This window comes from Pseudopipra pipra, chromosome 3 (genome assembly GCF_036250125.1).
Source record: "Pseudopipra pipra isolate bDixPip1 chromosome 3, bDixPip1.hap1, whole genome shotgun sequence".
NCBI classification, from domain to species: Eukaryota; Metazoa; Chordata; class Aves; order Passeriformes; family Pipridae; genus Pseudopipra; species Pseudopipra pipra.
The window spans coordinates 55,463,194-55,485,446 of record NC_087551.1 but is presented as its reverse complement, the minus strand read 5'-3'; the positions used below and the strand labels follow the sequence as shown (position 1 = coordinate 55,485,446).

Sequence of the window (22,253 nt, the reverse complement as noted above, 5' to 3'; positions counted from 1 at the left end):
GGCAGGAATAAACCTAGTGATTTCAGTGACGTTCTCTTGGGCTTAAAGTTAAATAAATGTTTAAGTGTTCTAGACTTTACAATGCTGTGTCCTCCATCCTTACTCATAGACAGTGACATTTCTTGCACATCTCTAGGAGAATAAGCAGAACTTGTCTCAAACCTCATAAAAAAAGGATAAAACACTTCCCAATTTCCAATGACTATTAGTACACATGTACATGGTTTTCTTACTTTTTGAATATATGTTTAAGAAGCATATTTACCCTAAGACTAAAAACGGAAATTGCCGGTGCAATTACAGTGCTTTGTCAAGGAAGGAGCAAGAAGCCTGGGGACAGTCTGTTGGTGAATACCAACATGTATAAAAAGAGATTCACTCCTGGGCTTACAGCATGGCCATCTGTGTTCCTGGCTCAAGGTCCCCAGACTGGTGAAAGGACTAAAAGCAAATTAAAAGTTCTGTGGCATCTTCATTTAAACTGTAATTAAACAAAATCACTGAAATCAACTTGACAGATTGGCCAGTCCTCCATGCTAATCACCCATTATCATCCCAACAGGACTTAGGAGACTGATAGGCATTACCCATTTAGTTAAATATAACAAGATATTGCCTTCATAGTCTATACCATTCAAGATACCACAACTGAAGAACATTTGTGGAATGGCTGACAAATGTGTAAGTCCTATGAAAACAGAAAGTTTCAAGTTTGGCTTCAGTGAAGTGTTGTCAGTGCAATCATGAGTAAAATCTTCTAGTTAAAGAAACAGTTGGGGCCAACAAATCAGGTAGCTGATTAAACTTGTCTACAGTTTGGGATCTTTAATTACACTGTCTTGGACTTCTAGTTGACTTACAGTGCAATTATTATGAGCTTTTTTTTTATCCTTTTTCTGCCTCAGCAAGGCAGACAGGTCAGCAATTAGAAATGGCGCAGAACGAGATTTTCCCTCCATCCCATATGTTCTGATAACAGAACAGGCTGGCATAGAAATCTCAATCCAGACTCATTTAAAGATATTTAGGCTTTTTAATTAGGTTCCTATTACTTTTCCATCAGACTTGTACACACAGAAGACAACAAACCTATAGATATCATAGTCAATGAACCAGGGCCCATTCTAAGTCCCTGAGGACTCATCTTTAATGTCTTGCATCTTTAATGCCTTCACAAAACAGTGTTCCTGAGAGGAACCACCCTGAGCCCATGCTATTCCCCAGGTGTATCTGGCAGACTGCAGTTTGGCATAAACCAAAACCCTGCCAGGAAACATGTTCACCAAACAGGCTAACAAGCAGAGAGCTAAAACCATGCCCTGGCCCTGTGTTACACATCAAGACAGAGGCAGCCTAGGACAATGACAAGATGTGCAACCAGCAAGTTGAGAGCTAGCTGGCAATGTGCAGAGGGAAATGAAGTACATATTGTCAGGAAGTGAAAAAATAAAGTTACACTGAACAGGAAGGGAAGAGAAGAAATACTGAGAAGAAAATCATCTCAATTCAGGGAGCTCTTAAAAATGTGTTTAAAATTAAAGCATATGCTTCAATATTTTCTCCCAATATCCTGTGTGCCTCAAGTTAGGCACATATTCAAGCAGCTTGTTGAGCTGGGGCTCTGTAGTGAAGCTTCACAAGCTGCTTAAAGTGATATAAGTCCATGGTGTCACTGAGAGATGTGAGCTTCCCCTTCCCAATGTCCCTAGCCCTGTTGCTCCACCACCACTCCTCTCCTGGCATTAGTACTTGTGTGAGCTGCACCATCAGCAGCACCATCAATGCACTTGCAATGGGGGGTGGAGGACATGAGCAGGAGAGGAGAGGGCAAAACTCGCTTTTTCAGCATATGCAAGTGAGCCAGACACAAGCTGAAGACACTTGCCAAATTGCATTCTGTATGTCCTCAGCCACTCCACTCCTCTTTCAGCAAAGCCAGAGATTTCAAACTTATCTTGGATGGGCTGCCTGAGCCTTCAGAACCTTATTCTGAAGTAGTTACAGAGGCACCACATCTCTGTGCAGACATGGTGTAAGAAACAGATCCATCTATGTGACTTGATATAAATTAAAAAGTATTAATTTGCATTTTCAGAACAAACATTTCTAAAAATTGTAGATTTTTTTTTTCCTGAAGAAGTGCCTGACAGATGGTTTGAGTGAGGAGTGGTGAGGCACTCAAGCAGTACCAATTTCCTAGTGTTCTGTCAGCTATTTACAGTTTCTGTTGCACACATTAAACACTGAGAGCACTTCTGTTTCATAAACTTTAACTTTACCTTTCAATGTATAAAGAAAAAAATGTTCAGATGTTCCATATTGATACCACTGTAATGATATTGTTTAAGTTATTCATCTGCCTCATTCAATGTACAGTGCATATATAGACTACTTCATTAGTCAGGAAGAGACAATAAAATAGCACTAACCATTTAAAATCTATTAATCTGGATAGCACCATTAGTGTAAGCAATATTTTATTATTACCAACTTAAATCCATTACAAATATCCTGAGTATCCAATCAGGTTAGTAATAAACTATCTACCCAAATGACTGTACTGCTTGATGGAATGCATTTGGGATTGGTATGCAATAATCTGACTTTTAGTGGGCTGTACTGTTATTTATAAGTCTGATAAACTGATGTTTACAACATGTAAAACAGCTTAACATTTTGTGAAAGAATAGTTAGAATGTTTTAATAGGCTCTGTGATCAATTTTTTTTCTTTTTGGGCTACAAGGTATTTTCTACCATATCACAGCTCCATCAGTCCCTATCTATGAAAGTTAACTACATATTTTTTCCTTCAGATTTTACAGGACTTAAGTTAAAAAACACAATGAACACAAAACATAAAATATTTGAAAAAAACAGAATGCTAAATGAATATTCCAGATGACAAGACTATCGTGTTGTCATTGTTCCCACGGAGTAGGAGCCCTGCTAGTACTGGCTGAACACGGGTGTGCTAGTCTGTTGGGAGAGACTAGGATTCAGACTGCTTCTCAAAAAAAGACTTTAGCTATTTAGAAGTGACAGAATAAAGTCACAGATTTACTAAGGAGAATTTTAAGAAGAAAAATATTTTTTTAAACTATTTAACAAAACCACGTAACTTTACCTTGCTAAGGACAGAGAGTTTGTCCATTAACTGACTATTTTAAAAGACTGCTATTTCTTGTAAGTGCTATGATATGCCAGATATTTTGTATAGGTATATGTAATGCATGGTAAAATGTAGGATTCAGCTAAAAGTGAACCCTAGGCTCCCCCAGAAATTTTGCCAGTGGAGTCTGTCTCTTTATTGTGGTTACTCTTGGTATAGTATGCGACTGCTTCTAAAAAGATTATTCTCTCCAGCCTCCTGTAAAAGCAAGAAAGTAGACCTCTTCTACAGACAGGAAGCTGAAGCTAAAAGATTATGGGTTCACTTTGCTCTGGCAGGCAAGAAAATCAGGAAGAGCAGACCACCCTGGTACTTTCTGTGACCTTTCCTATAGAGTGGATGCAATGTCTTTCTTTTTGGTACATTTCCACCACACGTTTTGATGGGTTTGTATACAAGACAGCAAGTGGAATCAAGAACTGGATTATATTTATCAGAAGTCAGGTGTCAAAAAATTTCTGTCATTATCATCAATTGCATCCCATATATATTTTGAGATATACAGATATAAAAATTGTTTCCCAGTGCTATTTCTCATGCAGCAGAGCTAGGCTTTCACAGGGACAAGGGTGGGATATGCTCCTTGAATTTCAGAGATGGGAGATTTCTATCACTGCCCTGGACTTTTTTCATGCCATTGGGAATAAATGTGGTAGGATCAGCAACAAATTTAACTGGTCCCTAGTTTCAGTCTGATACCTTACTCCATAGGTGGGATTAACAGGCAAGGAACCAGAAAAAATAGCCAAGTTCCCAGGATGTCAGGAGTCCACTGGGATAAAATAAGTTGCAGCACTGATGGGCTGGACTGGGAGGGAAGGGACTGTGCTGCTTTCATTTGCCTGCTGCTTCCATTTTTCTGTTATCAGCCACATCTTGGTACTCAGCACAAGTTTTTTCTTAAGGCTGTTGTGATTTTCCCCTGAAGTAAGAGGATATATGACTGGGTCCTTTCTGACGAACTGACAGGGTAATAACTTATATACACAAATCAGATTACTTGACAGTAAAGATACATGGGATGTGTTATTTGAAGGACATGAATTGTTATTTTTCAGTCTGAAATAACTTTGCTCACCTGAATGCAAAAGCCTGCCAAGAAAAGTAGACTGTCACATCTGAATGCAGCTCAGTGTTATAAAGCTGACAAAAAGATACGCCTGGTATTTTAAGCTGGCCTCTTACTGCTTTTTTCCAAGGTTCAGCCACAACAATCATTCTTCTGAAAGTCAGATTGTTTTGTGTATTTTTCCTATGTAGCATGACTCAGTTGCTTAAAAGTCTTTGAAATTCAAGAAGAAAATAATCTAATGGAACCAGAAGCAAAATCTACTGAATTTTAAATCACAAGGCATCTCTCAGGCTCTCTGTTTTTCCCTTATGCATGGGTAAATAAATTTAATTTGAGGACAACAGATGTAGCTTTATCCCACAAAATTAATAGATTAAATAGCAGTGAATCCTTTTCTGACAGTCTTTTGAGGAAACAGTTTTTGTTGGTTAAACTGAACGGGCTTACATTCTGATCTTTCTGGCTATGTTTCTACTACAGTCAAAGTAGTTTATGCATCTATAGAGACAGAGACACACTTACTTCATTTACCATTCCTCTTTTAGTCTTCTTTTAAAGCAAAGGCCCATTCAGTGATCAACTGAATTACATTATTTAAATATGCTTCATGATTTATGCAGCAAAGGGAAATAGATTTCCCTGTTTCCCCCAGTGAGGTTACCCTGGGATTGAGCAGGAACCCTTGTAAGCTGTGGCTCACAATGTAGTCTTGCACCTCTTTCCATCTTGAATAAAAGGGAGAAAGTTGAGGGGACAGTGGGACCACTGGTCTTTCTCCTGATTTACTGCAAGCAGGATCTTGACTTGTGTGACTTACTCCGAGGCGCATCCCAAGCCCAGACTCCCAGGGAAGAGGAGTTGCTCTGGAGGAAGCCAGGCTTGCATCCAGGCATGCAGGATCATGGTTGAGAAGTAGGAATCTAGGCTGGGGCAGACCTAGTCAGCTGGATGCAGGTCTGATCTGCTGATAAGGAAACATCTCTTGCAGGAGAACTTCGCTGCAACTAGACCAGGAACCCTCTGGCTCATGTGAACTGGCAGAGATTTTGCTCTTTTGGTGCTGTCAACAGCCTCAACGGGGCATATTTTCTAATTAATCCAGTCTATATTTTCACAAGAAAGGAAACTTTCTGTGGACAAGGAGGTTTTTGTTACCAAGGGAGGAGATAGTGTCAAGTATCAGTTCCACTGGCTGTGTCTGGGGACTCCTCTTAACAATTATTATTAATGGGAACCCAAATCTTTGCTTCCACAGCTTAATGCAAGTGACAAGCGTGAATAACATGACCTGTATCTTCAACCAAGGCAGACTTCGTTTGCATAAAAAGTAATGTGAAATGTAGGTAGAAAAAGGTAGCTTCCTTGTATATCTGTGACATTAGCGATGTTTTTTATTTCATCATTTTTTTAAGCCCTGTCAGTCAAGTTTTAGGCATATACACTGGGAATTTTCTGGTACTCCTAATGAATTATGTTCTTCTGGCAAGCAGCAACTGTATAATTTTCAACAACAACCTTCATCCCAATGTTTGGTTTAGTTCCAGTGGTATCACTTTGAGATCTTCCTCATGAACTTTGGTTCCAAAGTCTAGTATTCTTATATTAATCACAGTAATAGTTCTGCAAGACTCAGATGCTGGCCAAAAACAAAAAGCAAACAAACAAAGAAACAAAAAGAGTCAGTTTTTTAAAATAAAGCCTTTCAAAAAACCTAATTTTTGATTGGGTCAAATCAAAGAAATTGCTAATTTCCATAGAAATTAGCTAATAGAAATAGAAATTAGCTAATAGAAGTTGCTAATTTCAATAATTGTCCATAGAAAAGACAAATGAACTTGGGAAGAAGAATGCCATAATTCTCCTGAACAAACACCTTGTAGTAACAATTTTCCCTATGAAGAATTGAACATGAAAGAACTGTCTCAGAGTACGTGGAACTTGAGACATGTATTGAATTGGAGCCCTGTATTTCTCATATATCTTTACACTAACCTGACTGGTTTATGTTTCCCTTCTTCAAACTGCAGCTCGAAGTGCTGGAGACCTCCTGAAATCTCTGGCCATAGTGCACTGTTCTTGGCTCTAGCATACTAAGATGCAAATGACTTTTTTTTATGTTCTCAGTAGAGCTATTTTTTAGGATTTTCTTTGATAACAATCTTTTGTGTGCTCAGGAAAGCCATAGGTGCCCATCCAGGAGGAAAATGTGTTAGTTGTTCCTGTGTAGAATCAAGCAAGTTAAAAGGAATACTGAATTCAGGAAACTGCATTTTTTTAATAGTCTTGAAATTATTTGCAAATATTTGTTCAAATGCTTGAATACTTTTGACTGCAAGAGGCTTTTGGGAAGTGGGGAGGATTGTATCCACAGAACTGCAACAGGAATAATGAGGGTTTTCCCTGTATCCTTTTTTTCCTCTCTTTCAGTTAATACTTTAAGGGTTAAAATGCTTACCCAAGATATGAGCATCACAAGTTCAGCTTTTGCCTGAGAGAGTAACCTAACTACAAGGCTAAAAAATCATGAATGTACATGAATGAGGCAGAGAGTAGATTCTAACTAGCTCTCTCACTATCATCACATGACCACCTTAATGCCTAAGCTACAGGATAGTTAAGATTTTCTACAGCTGACGCTTTTTCCTTTGCACAAAACAAGCTGTCAACAGCCAAGGTCACAATATACCCTCAGTCCTGCTTCAGAGATCATACCTGAACACAAATCTCAAAAATAAAGTATTTTATAATTTATGCAAAATATACAGTGACCAAAAATAATTAGAACCCTTCCCCACTCAAGCATATCCTCTAGCACGTTGAAGAGAATAACAAGTCAAAGTTGCAGATTCTACTTCGTTCTGCTACTGGGCAGAACTAAACCAAACTTTCTCATATACTTGGTGATTGGTTTAACCCCTGGATTATTTGGGGACAAACGTTCATCTTTCAGTTGCTCATGTCCATTCTTTCCTCTGCTCTCTCTCACACACATTTCCTACAGTATAATGTTTCAGATAAAAAAAAAAGGTTTTTCACATTTAAGTTATTCACATATCCCCTTACAGACTAACAGTTAGATAGCAATTTGCTATCCACTTGCAGCCACAGACCTCTCACTTTGAACACCAGGAACTGGGGGAACCATGCAAAACAGGATAGCAGGACTTGAATATTGTATTACCCTTAGAAAGACTGAATGCAATGAGCTATCAAAATTAAGAAGCATCTTAGGAACATCAAAGTAAAAACAAAGGCACTACATAAGGACAAATAAATCATTAATTAGTCTGCTAGAACCTAAATGGAAGAATTTTATTTTACTGAACCGTATACATGTATTTCTAACAAATCATATGTAAATACTGTTGATCAGTACATAATGAAGTGCATTACAATCACAAATTTCAACTTGAAGGTGGAAGTTTTTCTGACAGTCTGGCAGAGCAGCCCTTTCTATAGATTTGTGAGACAACTTGGCCAGCAGTTCTGCAATTTCACCTTCAAACTCTTCAAAATCTTGGTTGAATGCCAACCTGTCCTGGTGACTTACGGATATCTGTCTATTTGGTTTAATTCCATTTGAATCCCTGTTCTTATAGCTGAAGGAAATGGAAGCAGGGACTTGAAATAAAATTGTCTTTGTCACAGCGACATAGCCAAAGCATATGTTAAAACAGAAATCTGTGGAAAGAAAACAGGTCAACTGATTCTATCTGGTTACCCACATGTAATCTGTATTGTGCAAAAGCATTGGACAGACTAATAAGAGAAATCATAACGGTAGTAGTGAGGCACCTTTTGATTTGCACATCTGTCAGAGCAATGCCAACCTACTTATGAGATGATAAAATGAGCTAAATTAGGAATGATCAGGGAACCCCATTCACATTATTGAAGCATCATACAGTAAGTGCAAGAGACAGGTGGCATAAGTGCTAAAACAAGGATGGAGAGTATGTGCTGCAGGGAATCAATCTACTGCATTAACGGCTAATGGCACACTCAGTGTTTATCCATTTTTTATCACATAAATGAGTATGTACTGTCTAGACTGCAGAGGTGCTTTCATAACAGAGTGACTCTGATTACTGAAAATTAAAAAATGAGAGCTGATCTTAATAAAGTAATTGAAAATTAGCAAATGGTAACAAACTCTACATGGTATATCTGCTCAACCTAATAACACTGGGTTTTGTTTTGGTTTTATGAAAATTAATTGATCTATTGCTGTAATTTTAGAGTTTAGAGAATAATGCAAAATCTGGAAAAAAGGCAGAGGACTTCCTGCCACAATCACATACTTCCATTTGCATGCACACTTTTCATTCTGAGATGCTTTTTGTTTTGCTTTAATATTCTGCTCATTTATTTCTTTTCCCTTTCAACTTCATGGCACATTAGTGAAAACTAAGAATATCTGCTCATATTGAGAGAAGAATGATGTTTCTCACAATGTATTATGTTCCACTTGTGGCATAGAAACTACACGCTATGCATTGATTTTAATGTTTTCATGATGCCAAAACACTGGCCTTGAATTAATAAGTTACATGAGCTCAGGCTTGATCCTGTATCATCATTGTAAGCTGTACCATTACGTTCAGAAGAAGGAGGGTCAAATTTTCACCTGTGGCCCACTGAAGTTGTTAAAACCAGACAAAAATTTAGATGGTTAGTTGAATCAGAAATCTTTAGAGACTAATTTTAATAAAAGTAGCACAGGGTTCTTTAGACATGCTAATTTATTAATGAAGGATAGAAGAACTACATCAAATAAGTGGAAAAGAAGTACTTAAGTGTTCCCACCATATTAAACATCTTAAAACAATGACTTCTATATTAAGAGGATTCTGTTCATAAAGACTTAGGTAACCATTTAAAATTTATGCTAATGCTAAATGTTAGCTATTTGCATTCACCTGCATAACACCCTATTCTCATCACAGACCAGCAGTTCCTAAGACACACATCATTATATCTTGCAGTTGATAAGGTTTTAACCAGGCATGTTGGCCCTGAAAGAAACTTGTGTATTTCTTCCATCTGAATCCATCATATCTGTTTGGTGCTCTCAGAAGCAGCAAGCTGTTGTCCTGAAGTGAATCTCTTACCAGGAAAATATACACACTTGGATATGTTTTCAGTGACAAGGTGAAAAATACAGAATTTCCTCAGCTTTCCTTAGAAATGTCTGAAATTTTAAAAATCCCTCTCTTCAATCCTTTCTGGAAACATTCATGATATAATTTACTCTGATAAGAAGGACATCTCTTATATTAGGATGCCAACAACAACCAACCAACCAAAACCAAAATAAAAAACCATCTCAAACCTGGGACTGCTTAGGTTCAGAAAACATAAAGAGAGAGGACAGTTTTGTGATTAATCTAAACCAGCCAAAATTAAATGGAGTCTTCCAAAGATTTAGATTGTGTTCTGAATCACAGTGTGCCATCTGGGCTGTTCATAAATTATAAAGCTGCTAGGTCAGTGGCTGCGTAAGTTCATGGAAGATTTCAAGATGCTTGAGAATAGATTATATTTTTTGCAAAATGCTCACAAAAAGAATTTCTTTCAAACTCGTGCACATGAATATTTGAGTAAAATAATGGAAGTCTTGAGCATTTTCAATTATCCCTAGCAATTGCCTATTACTAGCATAAGTAGTCAGATTTATCAGTTAATACACTCCAAAAAGGCACCTAAAGGCTTTCAAAGGTATCCTAGTTATCATATTTACAGTCTCCGAGGTTACTTCCAGCAAAGACATCCTAATTCAGCCTCTTCTGTTTTATTCGGCTGCACTTTATTAGCTACTAATCATACTGGTAAGCCCTATAATAATGCTGCTTCACATCTGCTTTACTTGCTGTCTTTTCATGATGCATCCGTGAAGTGTATACAATTGTGTTCCTTCTATAAACAGAAAAAAAAAAAGGCAAAGTGACTTGTGGTTAGTCCATTCAGTACTGAATCTGAGATTTGGGGGCAGGAGCTGTGGCAGCCGAACTTTTCCCAAGGATATTAAGTACTAGTTTTTCCTTGCAAGCACCCATTGTGTCCCCTGCAGTAGTTACATATATTGTGCAAAACTGCTGTCATGCAGGAAAGCAATGATTATGGTTATTTCTTTCACTTCTAGAGAGATTCCCATGATGTAACTGTTTCAAAATATTTTGATTTTTATTTTTGTTCTAGCAAGTGGGTAGCAGTAATCATGATACAGAAAAAGGTATTTGTCAAAAAGTCTGAAGTAATTTCAATGTCTTCACTTATTCACACATGCATTTGTGGTGATTTATGTAAGAGCTTATATATGCAGTAGTGTACAACTGGTTTCTTTCTGGAGGCTGGTCCAGACCTCCTGCTTCTCCCTTAGTTTTCTTCTTTAATGCATATTATCTTTCTATCCTCTGCAATTAATCTCAAATGATCATCAGACTATAAAAACATACAAAGCTGAACAAACAGTAGAGAAAGTTATTCATGGTTGTTTCCCTAAACCCAGTTTGCAATTCAGTTTTTGTATCACATCAATATGAGAGTTTCCACCCCTTTTCACTTACATTTTTTTTTACTGTGGATTTTTTTCTTCAGGCTAATTTTAAAAGAGGCTTTTAGTTATGGAAATACAGACACATGTCAGATTAATAAGTGAGGAAATTAGAGGAATAGTTTTCTGTCTACTATATTCACAGTGGCTTTGTGTGTCTAAGAACAAGATTTGAAATGAGGCTGGAAGAGTGTAAACGAGTGAAGAAGGAAGGGTTTTAATCCATCAGCATAGCCATAGACTGAACTAAAAAGGCAGGGAAAAAGAGGATGCTCCAGAGACATGAAGATGCTTTATCCAAAAATTTCTTGCTCGTGTTCTACTTTTCCAGAATATGGAGCTTTGACCAAACATTTTTGATACACAGAGAAATAAAACAAACAACTCAAAAAAGCATCAGTATCCAGGAAAATCATCCTATGGATCTATCTGTAGTGCAATATCATCACAGTACGGTAGACACCCCCTGCCATTGTTAGCCCAGGTAAATGTAAGCCTTCAGCAGTAGATTGTATCAACAGGAAAGATACATACTGAAAAATGACAGTTTCCACAAGTTGTGTAAAAGATATTTTGAGGGTGAGCACTAGAATAAAAAATTAGATAGAACAAGAGCTTCCAGCTGGTGACTGAGAGAGCTTGGTTGCTGTAGTATTGTCTGGCAGATAGCAAAAAGCCAGAAGTGTGGCATTCCACTGAGAGTCACTCGTACCAAGAGAGAAAGAATTTGAAATGATCACCATCCCTTGCAGGTGGGCTGGCAGATGATGGGAGGTACCTCCAGGTTTGCTTTGCAGCCCAAACACGATACAAGCTTCTGCAAAATCATCAAAGCCAAACTAGTTAAAAAAAAAGGACCATGTCAAATTTTTGAGATAGGTATTCAGTTACTACTGTCCTTGTTAGCCAGTGCTGTCTCTGCTACTGAACAAAACACCCTCTCTGTATCCTGGTTGTTGTATGAGATATGTATTACTGCTCTCCCTTGATCAGTTAAATCTTACGTCAGCTGAACCAGAAAATTCACTCATTCACAACAGAAGATATTTCACGTTTATTATATTTTCCAGTGCTGCCTATTAATTGGTTGTCACAGAAAATAATCTGTTGTTTCTTTAACAAAATTCTGTATCTTTTAGTATTTCATGTTTCCTAGAAGTCCAGGATGGAACTGGGTGAAGTAAAATTACCTACTTATAATTTCAAAATAAATTAAGAAATAGGTCTTGCTGAGATGAACTTTCAGTCAGGACACAAGACAGAAAGTTTTACTATTCCAGTTTTATGGATGAGAATTTGGGGTAGAGATAGGGTGCAGACAAATAATTCTACAACTTTTGATGGGCAATTTAGGGTAGAGATTTCTTCCAATTCAATTCATAAAATACACATATTAAGTCTCCAGCACAAATTAACAATTATATAACTTTATTATGCAAGCAATGCTACAGAAGTGGTGTGGAGCACCTGCATCACTCCCATTCCTTCTCATCCCACCTCTAACTCCTTTGCCCAGGTGTTCAGAGGACATAGCATGGTGATGCATTTAGGGGATTTAAGCCATCAGAGAAATTATTTTAACAATCAACAATTTAATTTATTGTTGTTAAATATAACAAATTAAATTAATTGTTAAATTTACAATTTAACAATTTTTAATCTAGAAAGTTGAGGCAGACTTGGTGAGCTATGCCTTAGTCACACATGTACCTCTATCTACACTAACACATTACAGAACTGTGGAGGTTGAAAGACACATATTGAGATCTTACTGTTGAATCCCCCTCCTCAAGCAAGGCCAGTTACAGCAGGTTTCCCAGACCTGCTAGATAGTTTTGAGTATCTCCACAGATGTAGAATTCACAGCCTCTCTGAGGAATCTGTTCCCATATGCAACCAACCTGAGAGTAAACAGCATTTTCTTACATTCAAATGGAATTTCACGTGTTTCAAAGGTAGCTGGTAAAAATTCTTACGTCAGGACTGTCTTCTATCAAAAGGGTCTAAGAGAAGGCAGACACTTAGTATGCAGTTACACACAGGGTTAAATTTTCTGGCTTTATAATTATTTGTGAAAAATTCGACTTCTTTTGCACATTTTTAATGAATAAGAAGCTGAGTCATATTTCCCCATGGCAAACAGTTCTGCTTTTTTACTATTCACTGATATTCCAAAATAATACTGCATATCCAGCCTGTTGTTTTGCAGAACAACATGACAATAGGTATATGTAGTGTAAGCTTTTAAGACAGGACAGCAGGTAATTTCTAACTGTGCATTGCATGTACCTAAACCATTTCCCAAAGGCTACATCCTTCTGTGAGATTGCATGCTACAGCAGAAGAATGTTTCCTCTGGTTTACAGAGGGCCATATGATCTGTGGGCAGGTGGAATAATCACAGTCAGTACTGCTCTTCTGTGCCTCAAGGGCCTGTTACTTGCCTTCCCTTTCTGCCCTAATACTGACCAATGTAATCAGCAGAAAGCATATGAAACTAAGACATTAAATCCTAACTGTGAAACAGCTTTGTTGCGCACAATCCATCTGATTCAAATGTGGAGAAAAGTTAATCTGCTTACACAGTCCCAGTGTCACTTACATATTCAAAACTCCTGATTTGTACAATAAGGCTTTTTCTTTATAAAATCATCCCTTTGGGAAATTATAATTTAACAGGGAAGATGAATGCAGTGAGTCTTCTCGCTCATTTCATTTTTATAGCAAGGAAGTTCATGTTTTTTTTAGGATAAAGCCAAGTTTAACTTGCAGAGAGGATGACCTAATTTCCAGATGCCCCAAACATTGTTCCACTTATCTCCTGGCCATCTCTGCTCCAGCTCTTTTTCCCATTGTTAAATATATATAGATAGTAAAATATGCAGTACAAAATACACCAAATTAGTAACTTCACTGTAATTTTTAAACCTAAATTTAATAGTAAATTGGCAATAAACTGTAATAACACAAATAATACAAACAAGTAGCTCCAGAAGTCTTATTAGAGATTCTTTATACTGAATATGAATGTGGTTTTCTAATTTTTATTATTTTTTCTTCCATCCTTTAATCTTTATCATTTATACCTATTCAAAGTAAATGAAGAAATGAAAAAATGCCTAAACTTTATTTGTACTATTAACAACAGGCCTAGTTACAGCAGCTAACAGTCTTTACCAAAGATTTTGAGTTGAATACTCCTCTGATATTCTAAAAACTCTTCTCTTGAGCACAAACAACCTTTTTTCAACAATTTTCTGCTGATTTTTAACTTGCAATTTTTAAATAATTTCACTCATGTTCATTTCAAGAAAGCTTAATTTTGTCTGATTACGTTGGGGTCACACTCCCATATATCCAAGTACCCTTACCTTGGCACAGTTTGTGTGCCTCTAATATTAGAAATTGCAGTATCAGGTCCATCACCGTGAACACATTGTGTTGAGGCAGTATGACCAATTTCCTATCAGTTCAATCATGCATTATTATCCTTATTATTATTATTGCTTTGAAGGGAATTGTTTGTGGCATAATTCCTCGTAAAGAGCTAATCTGCATTTGAAGCAATTGCTTAAGGAAAAGCACCTCACAGGTCTTCAAATATCTCTCAAATGCCATTCCCCAATATCTTTGATAATCACAAAATAAAACACTATTCAGAAATTCAAATGTTATTCCTTAAAAAAAAAAGAAAATCAAATAAACAAAAACCTCCCACAAACCACCAGAAAATTCATAAGCATTCTTATCTGCTACCCTGTATAGAAAAGATTAAAACCTGGACTCCAAGACGTTATACTTTACTCTGCTAAGGTGCCAAGTAGCAAAACCATTATGCTACTCATTTTATACAACTGGATGGGAAACCTACCTTTTTAGTTCTTTTTTTCCACTCAGTTCTCTGAAAGATTTTTAAGCATCTTGCTTCCCCCCCCCCATAGTAGACAGCATTTACTAACATCTCCCATCCCAGACACACCAGCGCTTGGAACTCTCTCTCCTTTCTAAAGCCGTTTATCATCTCTAGTGAATGACAAGTATGACCTCTGTCAAACTCCCACTTTCAAGTAAAGTCAACTTACAGTATGTGACTTACAAAAATTGAGGCTTTCCATAATTTACATACAAATATTTAAACATCAGGATCTGAAAAATCGCAAGACAGCACTGAATATCTTATTGCACATGATTATAGTTTACCTTACTATCATTTATGCATTTAATCAAAAACTCAAAATGTAAACATTTTACAAAGTACCAAAAAGTTGCAGTCATATAGCAACATAAAGGGGAAATTAAAACTTGTAACTTTTACTTTGCTGAAAAAAATTAAGACCAAATCCAAGGGAAAATAATATCCACTGCAAACCCACTTCAACCACACTCACAAAAGACTTTGGTGCTTGTCTCTTAATAGACAGGGAGTATGAAGTCCACAGGAACACATAAAGGCTAATGGCAGCCTACAATCTAATTATTCCTTATTATAATACCATGAAGAGATTCAACAGATACTTCTTTAGAAAGGACTTGGGCACAAAAAACCCACCCACAAAGGAGTTGTTTCCTTTCAAAGGTCTGGAAATGCATAATAAAGAAGGGTTTGGCTAGGAAGAAGATTGGCTGAGCCTGGCATGATAGTGTGCCTCAAGATTTTCTTGACTGAAAGAAAAAAAAAAAGAGGAACAAGAGTGTTTGCACATTCTGCTTCATTTAGACTTTCACCTTGACTTACACATCTGAGTGGAAGTTTTTATTTTTATGAGGTTAAGATTTTCTGTGAGCTTTGCTGAGATCTCTATGGAAGACTAGAGAATAGAACTGAAGATCATTCAAATGGAGCTCCAAAAAGCCTGGATAATTTTTCACTTTTTAAAAAGTTTTGTGGATGCTGTATACTTGGAGGCTGTTTAAATTACATGTGACTAAAAGCCAAAATGAGAATGGTGGCTATCTAGTCTATCAAGTTTTATTCATGAATGTCAACACTGGCAGTGCCTTACTGGAGACAGATAGGTGACTCAAGGAGTGAGTTCCTGTACATCATAGGAGGAGGTGCAGTATAAAAGTAGGGGACAGACTGCATAAGGCTTAGACAGCCCCAAACTCTTCCTATCAGAGGGCAATCACAATATACAAGGGTGTGCATGGATATGCAATCACGCATGCTGTAGGGCTCTACAGAGAGTAACTTGCCTTTAAGAGCTTCTGAAGCTCAAGTTAAGTGAGAGTTGCACTCTAAAGATGCCTCTACAGTAGCACTAGGATTCAGATGAGAGTGTATTTTAGAAGTAAACCTCCTGATCATCTGGATTGATATTGAGTTCTGGTTTGTAACTTGACACAGTTTCAGAAAGTAACCTTTTATTCTTTTGAATAAAACCAAAACAGAAGATCTGCTCCAGGGTTTCACTTAATGCACCTCAGCCACCAGTCCAGAGAAGTGGAACCTCTGCATACATACAGAACAGACATCAGGTCCTGAGCAGCAACTGTGCTGCTTTACAGATTCACTTGTATTGGGTTACACTGATAATATTACCAGTTTGGTCTCTATTGTGTTGCAGACTGTTACATTTCATTCAGATGACTCTTACATTGAATCTTGAGACTTCAGTAAGACTAAAATACATGCTGCAAACAACAGAAGAGTATGATTGTCCAATGTGCTTGCTGGGTCTGTGATCTGAAGGATAAGATTACCTAAAGCAGCTGGTGTGAAATTCATGCTCCATGCTTCTAGAGGATTCTTTGTCCATGCCTCACATACAACTCCTCTGCATAAGCAAAGATCTTGACCAGTGCTAAATCCATCTAGGAGAGCTGCTAGCATGTGTTCTCCTAAATGGCCTTCATTTTTGCAGAACTTGAGCACAACTGATACCAGATGAGAAGGCTTTATGTAATGAAATAGAAGCAGGGAACACATTGCAGAGTCATTGATTCTTTTTGCCTTCCAGTAGCTTAACTGTGACGAAGCACCTTATTGCTCAAATATTTATTTCAGAAGACAGATGTATGGAAATGGTGTTTATAGAAGTGATTTGTCTATCCAAGCCCAGACATCACTACTGGTGGTTTGTTTTCTTTTTTCCCTTTAAAATAACTTTTCCAGATGGTGGAGCAATTTAATACTTACCCTGCAATCAGGCACTTTAAGAGCTTTCCTTTTCAGGGTGTAGGAGTCCAAACATTAGACCCCCTCGATTTCTCCTAGCGTCAAGGACCCCTGTGGTTATCAAACCCCTCCTATCTGGACAGAATCACAGAATGGGTCAGGTTGGAAGAGACCACAGCAGGTCATCTGGTCCAACCTCCCTGCTCAGGCAGGGTCATCCTAGAGCACATAGCACAGGATTTCATCCAGATAGTTCTTGTGTCTCTACAGTGACGGAGACTCCACAACCTCTCTGGGCAATCTGTTCTAGTGCATGGTCACCTGCACAATAAAGAAGTTCTTCCTCATATGCAGGTGGAACTTACTATGCATCAATTCCTGCCTGTTGCCTCTTGTGCTACTGCTCGGCACCACCGAGAAGAGCCTGGCTCCATCCTCCTGACACCCTCCCTTCAGGTATTTATAGACATTGATGAGGTCCCCTTTCAATCGTCTGCTCTCCAAGCGGAACAGGTGCAGCTCCCTCAGCCTTTCCTCATAAAGGAGATACTCCAGTCCTTGGATGGTCCCCTTATAATGCCGGTACTTTATCCTACGTTTCAAGCCAGGAATGAAGAGGTTTAGAAGTGACACACAGGGCTTGTAGGCATTGGAAAGCCCACTTCTAGCGACTGCGCCTGCAGTGGAAACACTGAGAAACTTCACGGTGCCTCAGGAACACACATGGCAGAACAAATGCTCTCTCCGGTGGGGCAACACAGGGCAGAACAAACGCCCTCCCCAGCGGAACCTGCACAGCGGCCCCGGAGCGGCGGACACAGTGTACAAACAAATCCGCCCCTCCGCCGGTGGCCTGTCCCGGGCGTGCCCTGCACACGCTCCCGCCTCTGGGGCGGAGGCACCTGCTCCGCCGGCCCCCGGGCAGCGGCGCGGTCAGCCGGGGCCGCGGGGGGCCGCTCGCCCCGGGGGCACATAGAGCCGCAGCGTTCCTCTTTGCAGTTACGACTGTAACCCGTAATTGCAGACCCGCTGCAGTTCGTGTTTGAAACCGCGTCCTGCAAATAGCTCGTGCTCACACGTCCCTCCGCTCTCTCGGAAACGGCCCGGCCTCTTCCCGCCCGGCCCGGCCGCGGAGCTGCGGCTCCTCCGGCAGCCGGGCCGCTGCCGCAGCGCCGCCCGCCCCGCCGCCCGGCCCCGCGGCCCCCCTGCCCTGCCCCTCGCCGCCGCCGCACAGCGCGGGTCCTGCGCTCCGCCCCGGCCGGGCCGCGGGGGCGCTCCGAGTCCCGCCCGCACGGCGCGCACACACACACACACAGAGGGACACACGGACGTACACCCAGACACACGGACACACACAGGGGGACACAGACAAGGACACGGGTACGCGGAAGTGTACCCCGCGCCGCAAACATGGCGCTGGTGCCGTGCCAGGTGCTGCGTGCCGCCATCCTCCTATCCTATTGCTCCATCCTGTGCAATTACAAGGCCATTGACATGCCCGCGCATCAGACCTATGGAGGCAGCTGGAAATTTCTGACCTTCATAGACCTGGTAAGTGCCCCCGGCGGCGGCCGTGGCCCTGCCCCCTTCGTCGGGCTGCCCGCGGAGCGGCCGCGGCCCAGGCGCGTCGCGGCCCCCGGCGCTCGACGGCAGCGCCATGCGGTGACCTTAGAGCGGGGCGGCGACATGTTGGGGCTGCAGGGCTGGCCGTGAGAGGAGCCAGCCGGGCACCGCGGAGCCGAGTGGTTTGAACGCAGAGAGGCACGGACAAAGCTGAGGGGCTGCAGTGCGTGAGCGGCCGTGGGGAAGGTGCACCTGGCGGCCCGTCACCCCAGTGCTGGTGGTGTGCTTCGCCTTTTCTAATGGATGACAGTGAACACCAGAACCTGCTAGTCCAGCATCTAGCTCCTGCGTGCTGTCAAAATAAAAAAAACATGCCTTGCTCCCTTTGGCCCTTTTGAGGAATCCATCCCTGACAGGTGCGTCAGTGACACAGAAAATGCCGGACAACTCCAACTTGCCTGATCCAGTTAGTTTTGGTTGCACATCCATAAACGAGCCTATGAAATAAAAGAGGCCTCATTTCATGATATTTCTTCATAAGGGTCCATATATGGCAGAGTAACTGGCATGCTGGCCTACTGGAAAATGCCAGGTGCTAGGCAGGGGCTATTTTTTCCCTGAGGTTCCTCTGCTTGCTGCCTCCACAGTAAGTATTCCCTTAATGCAGGTGGGAGAAGAGGGGACAGGAGGAAGAAGAGAGGAGATGGGAGGAGAAACTTGATTTCTGGAGGAATATGATAGCAAACCTAAACCTAGTACCTAGATCAAAATATTTTTTCTTTGTATTCACAGTGTAATTAGGTGAAAACTTATGCAGTTCCTACTGAGTCGCAGAAAAGTCCCCAAATGCAAGTATTTCAGTACTTCCCAGTAAATAACACCTCTCTCAGACCTTCATCTCAGATTGTCAAGTACTGCTGCTGTTGCCTGTGTGCTTCATATTGAGTCAATAGGTTGAGTTTGTGGGCTTGGAGATCAAATTCAAACACCAGTAACCAGGCAAGTCAAGTCTGCAAATTTCTGTATCAGGAATTAGTTAAAGTTAACTGAGATCCATATTTTATTTGCAGAGAAGAAACATCTACCATATTTTTCATTTAGTCAGAATAAATTTTTTTGTGGATGCAAAATTGTGATGGATCTCTGAGGATCCACAGCAATATCTACTGCTTTTACTGCAACTGTAGAAAACTCGTGTCTTAAGGTTTTATGTTTTTCTGGAAGGCAAACTAGAATATCTTCTTTTTTTTTGCTTTTGGGCTGCTAGACAGTGCTGTCTGTAATATTGGTTGATAGAAGTTAGCATGAAATCCCAGTAAGTTAGGAGGGAGCTGTTGACTTTAGTGACAGTTGAATTGGAAGTTAAAATTAAAAGCTGATAATCTTCTCTTTGAGTCTCTTTCACCTTTTTCTCTTTTCTCCTAGCCCTTACAGTTGCTTGAGTGAACCAAGGTTGTCATACAGTGAAAATTTTACAGTAAATAATAGTCATCATTTCCCAAAAATTACACCCTGCTGTCTGAGGCAGTTCATGTGGATTTACCCATCAAAGCATGTACATGGTTCAGGCTACTTCTTTCAAGGCCTAAAAGGTCAAGGTAAATTTGTAGTGCTTTCTGAAATACCTAGAAGAGTTAGCAGCTGCAGCTAGTACTTTCTGTTCTTTAGCTAATAGTTGTCATGTGTTTCTCATAGTCAGTAGTTGAAAAAAGGTTAGCAATTTCTTACAGTCTTCTTCAAAATTACACAGAATTCAATCGTTTGGATGCGTTTCTCAGTGACTAACCAGCACATAGACCTCTCCATTTGCTGACAGTATTTCCTTAGGTCCAAATGGCCCTGTAGCATCTTATCTAAGCAAATCTATCTTCCTGTCCCCTGGGACAACTGGGAAACTTCAAGAAACAGAAACTGTTACGTTCCTGAGGAGGATACCAGGAGGCATGGTTGGACGATGTTAGGCACATTTCCAAAATACTTTATGTTGATTAAGTCTTAAAAAGCTCTTCCATAAGTTTCAGTTTCCTCAACCATGTGCAGTGTTCCGGTGTCAGTCACATTCAAAGGCTGTCTAGACGAAATATCATCAATGCCAGAGTCTTGGCAGACGTGTTCTTGCTACAGATTGTACCTCCACAAACAGAGATTTCATCTTTGACATCACAGAAGCACGTAAAAGTTTCTTCTGTTTCCGAAAACTGCTACTAGTTTTTGAGAAAAGTCAGTTTATGACTTGAATCTGAAAAGTAATTTGGATTTTTTTCCCATTTGTCTGTTTTTAAAGGGACATTCCTTTCCAGTCTCAACATCCATTAATCTCTTGGAGTTTTACATATCTGACTTTCCAGAGATGCTATGTGAAATGATTTACAGTTATCTGCAGGTAATATACTTTTGAATCAAATTATGAAAAATTAGTAGTTTGGACTCTAAAACACAAGACAGTAAATCATTCTAAGTGTATGCATTGATCTGAACAGAAGACTTGGAGCCCTCACACAGTTCGCAGAAGTTGAGCATTGTAAGGAAGCTGTTTCATACAGAGTTAAAGACTGTAAGGTCCTTGTCTATCCAAAGTGTTTTGGATGTTTATACCTAAGTAATGTTGTCTTGGATGCCAGCGTTAATGCTTAATTTCTCCTGTCCCTGAAGGAGGAAAGAAAACAAGTGCAACAGATGACTTCTTTTGACTTCTGTCATTCTGATGACTGACTCAACTTTTTGCAGTTTCCAATGTGGTGGCAAGACTGCCTAAAACACCTGTGTCAATGAAGTATTTTTCTGGTTTACGAAGCAATGTACAGGCAGTATGTTTTGACAGTACACTGAGAATGCTCCTCACTGTTGCTACTAATAGTAATTTCTCCAGACTTTCTCCTCGATATGTAGAGGTGCTAGGTTCTTATCCTGCTTATTCAAAAGATGGTAAAAATATCTGCCTAGTACCAAAACACTTCAGAAAAGAGAGCGGTATTTTTTTTTGTCATGTATAGAGTGGAAAACTAAGGTATGAAGAGAGAAAGAGTTGCTGCCAGAATCACTTGGTGGGCCCAGCAGATGAAATTATTGAATTGAACATTTAGGCTACTTCAAAACTACAGTACGTTGCTTTCATTTAACCTCACAACTCAAACCAAGCCCCGAAATTAGTTCCCGATTAGTTCCAGCAAAGAACTGGATTCAGATGGAATATTTCAAGAGATAATGTATTTCTTACATAGCTACCTTTGTTAACCTCAGATTCACCATTTTATGCTTTAGTAGTGGAATGCTGCAAGACTTCACTGTCCTGTGCCACAACCCATAAATTCATTGTTGAGCCTCTTAGCTGAAAATTAAGTTAAGCTGAAAATTATGCCACTACGATATGATTCTTTGCAACAAGTTTGTCAGCTACCTCCATATTTTTCCCTACTCAATTTTGTAGGTACTTGAGGTAGCTGAATTAAAGGTATCTTGAATTCAAGATAACTAGGTCACCCTGCGTACACTGCAGTCACACACCTGTCTTTATACAGACACATTTGTTGAGGAATCCATTGCACCGACTTGTCTAAAAGGCCAAGATCCTTGCTATTGCATTTTGTTCTTCAGTTTCTCTTGGATCTCTTACTGTTGCTGTGAGAGGAGGCAAAAATAAACAGAATTTAGGTTCTGGAATAAAGTGGAGCTTGTGGGTGCCAAAAGAAGACCTGTTCTACATTTTACATATGTGCATGTGTGATAAATAGCAAAAAAGCAGCTTAGAGTTGAAATAAGTAGGTACATCCTTAGTAA

The 22,253-nt window shown here is 39.7% G+C and overlaps 1 protein-coding gene across 6 annotated transcripts in view; it reads left to right on the top strand.

The window, feature by feature from the left end:
- Positions 1 to 18,095: 18,095 nt before the first annotated feature.
- AIG1 (androgen induced 1) overlaps positions 18,096 to 22,253 on the top strand; it is a 121,906-nt gene continuing 117,748 nt past the window's right edge. The window contains exon 1 of one of the 6 annotated variants that reach the window (XR_010429209.1): positions 18,096 to 18,464. Coding sequence is in view for 4 of the 6 variants with exons in the window: in XM_064649293.1 (XP_064505363.1) it covers positions 18,324 to 18,464 (141 nt within the window). In the remaining 2 variants the exon portion in view is untranslated. The remainder of the gene's footprint in view (positions 18,465 to 22,253) is intronic. The other 5 variants (XM_064649293.1, XR_010429208.1, XM_064649290.1 and 2 more) reach the window with 5 other exon arrangements.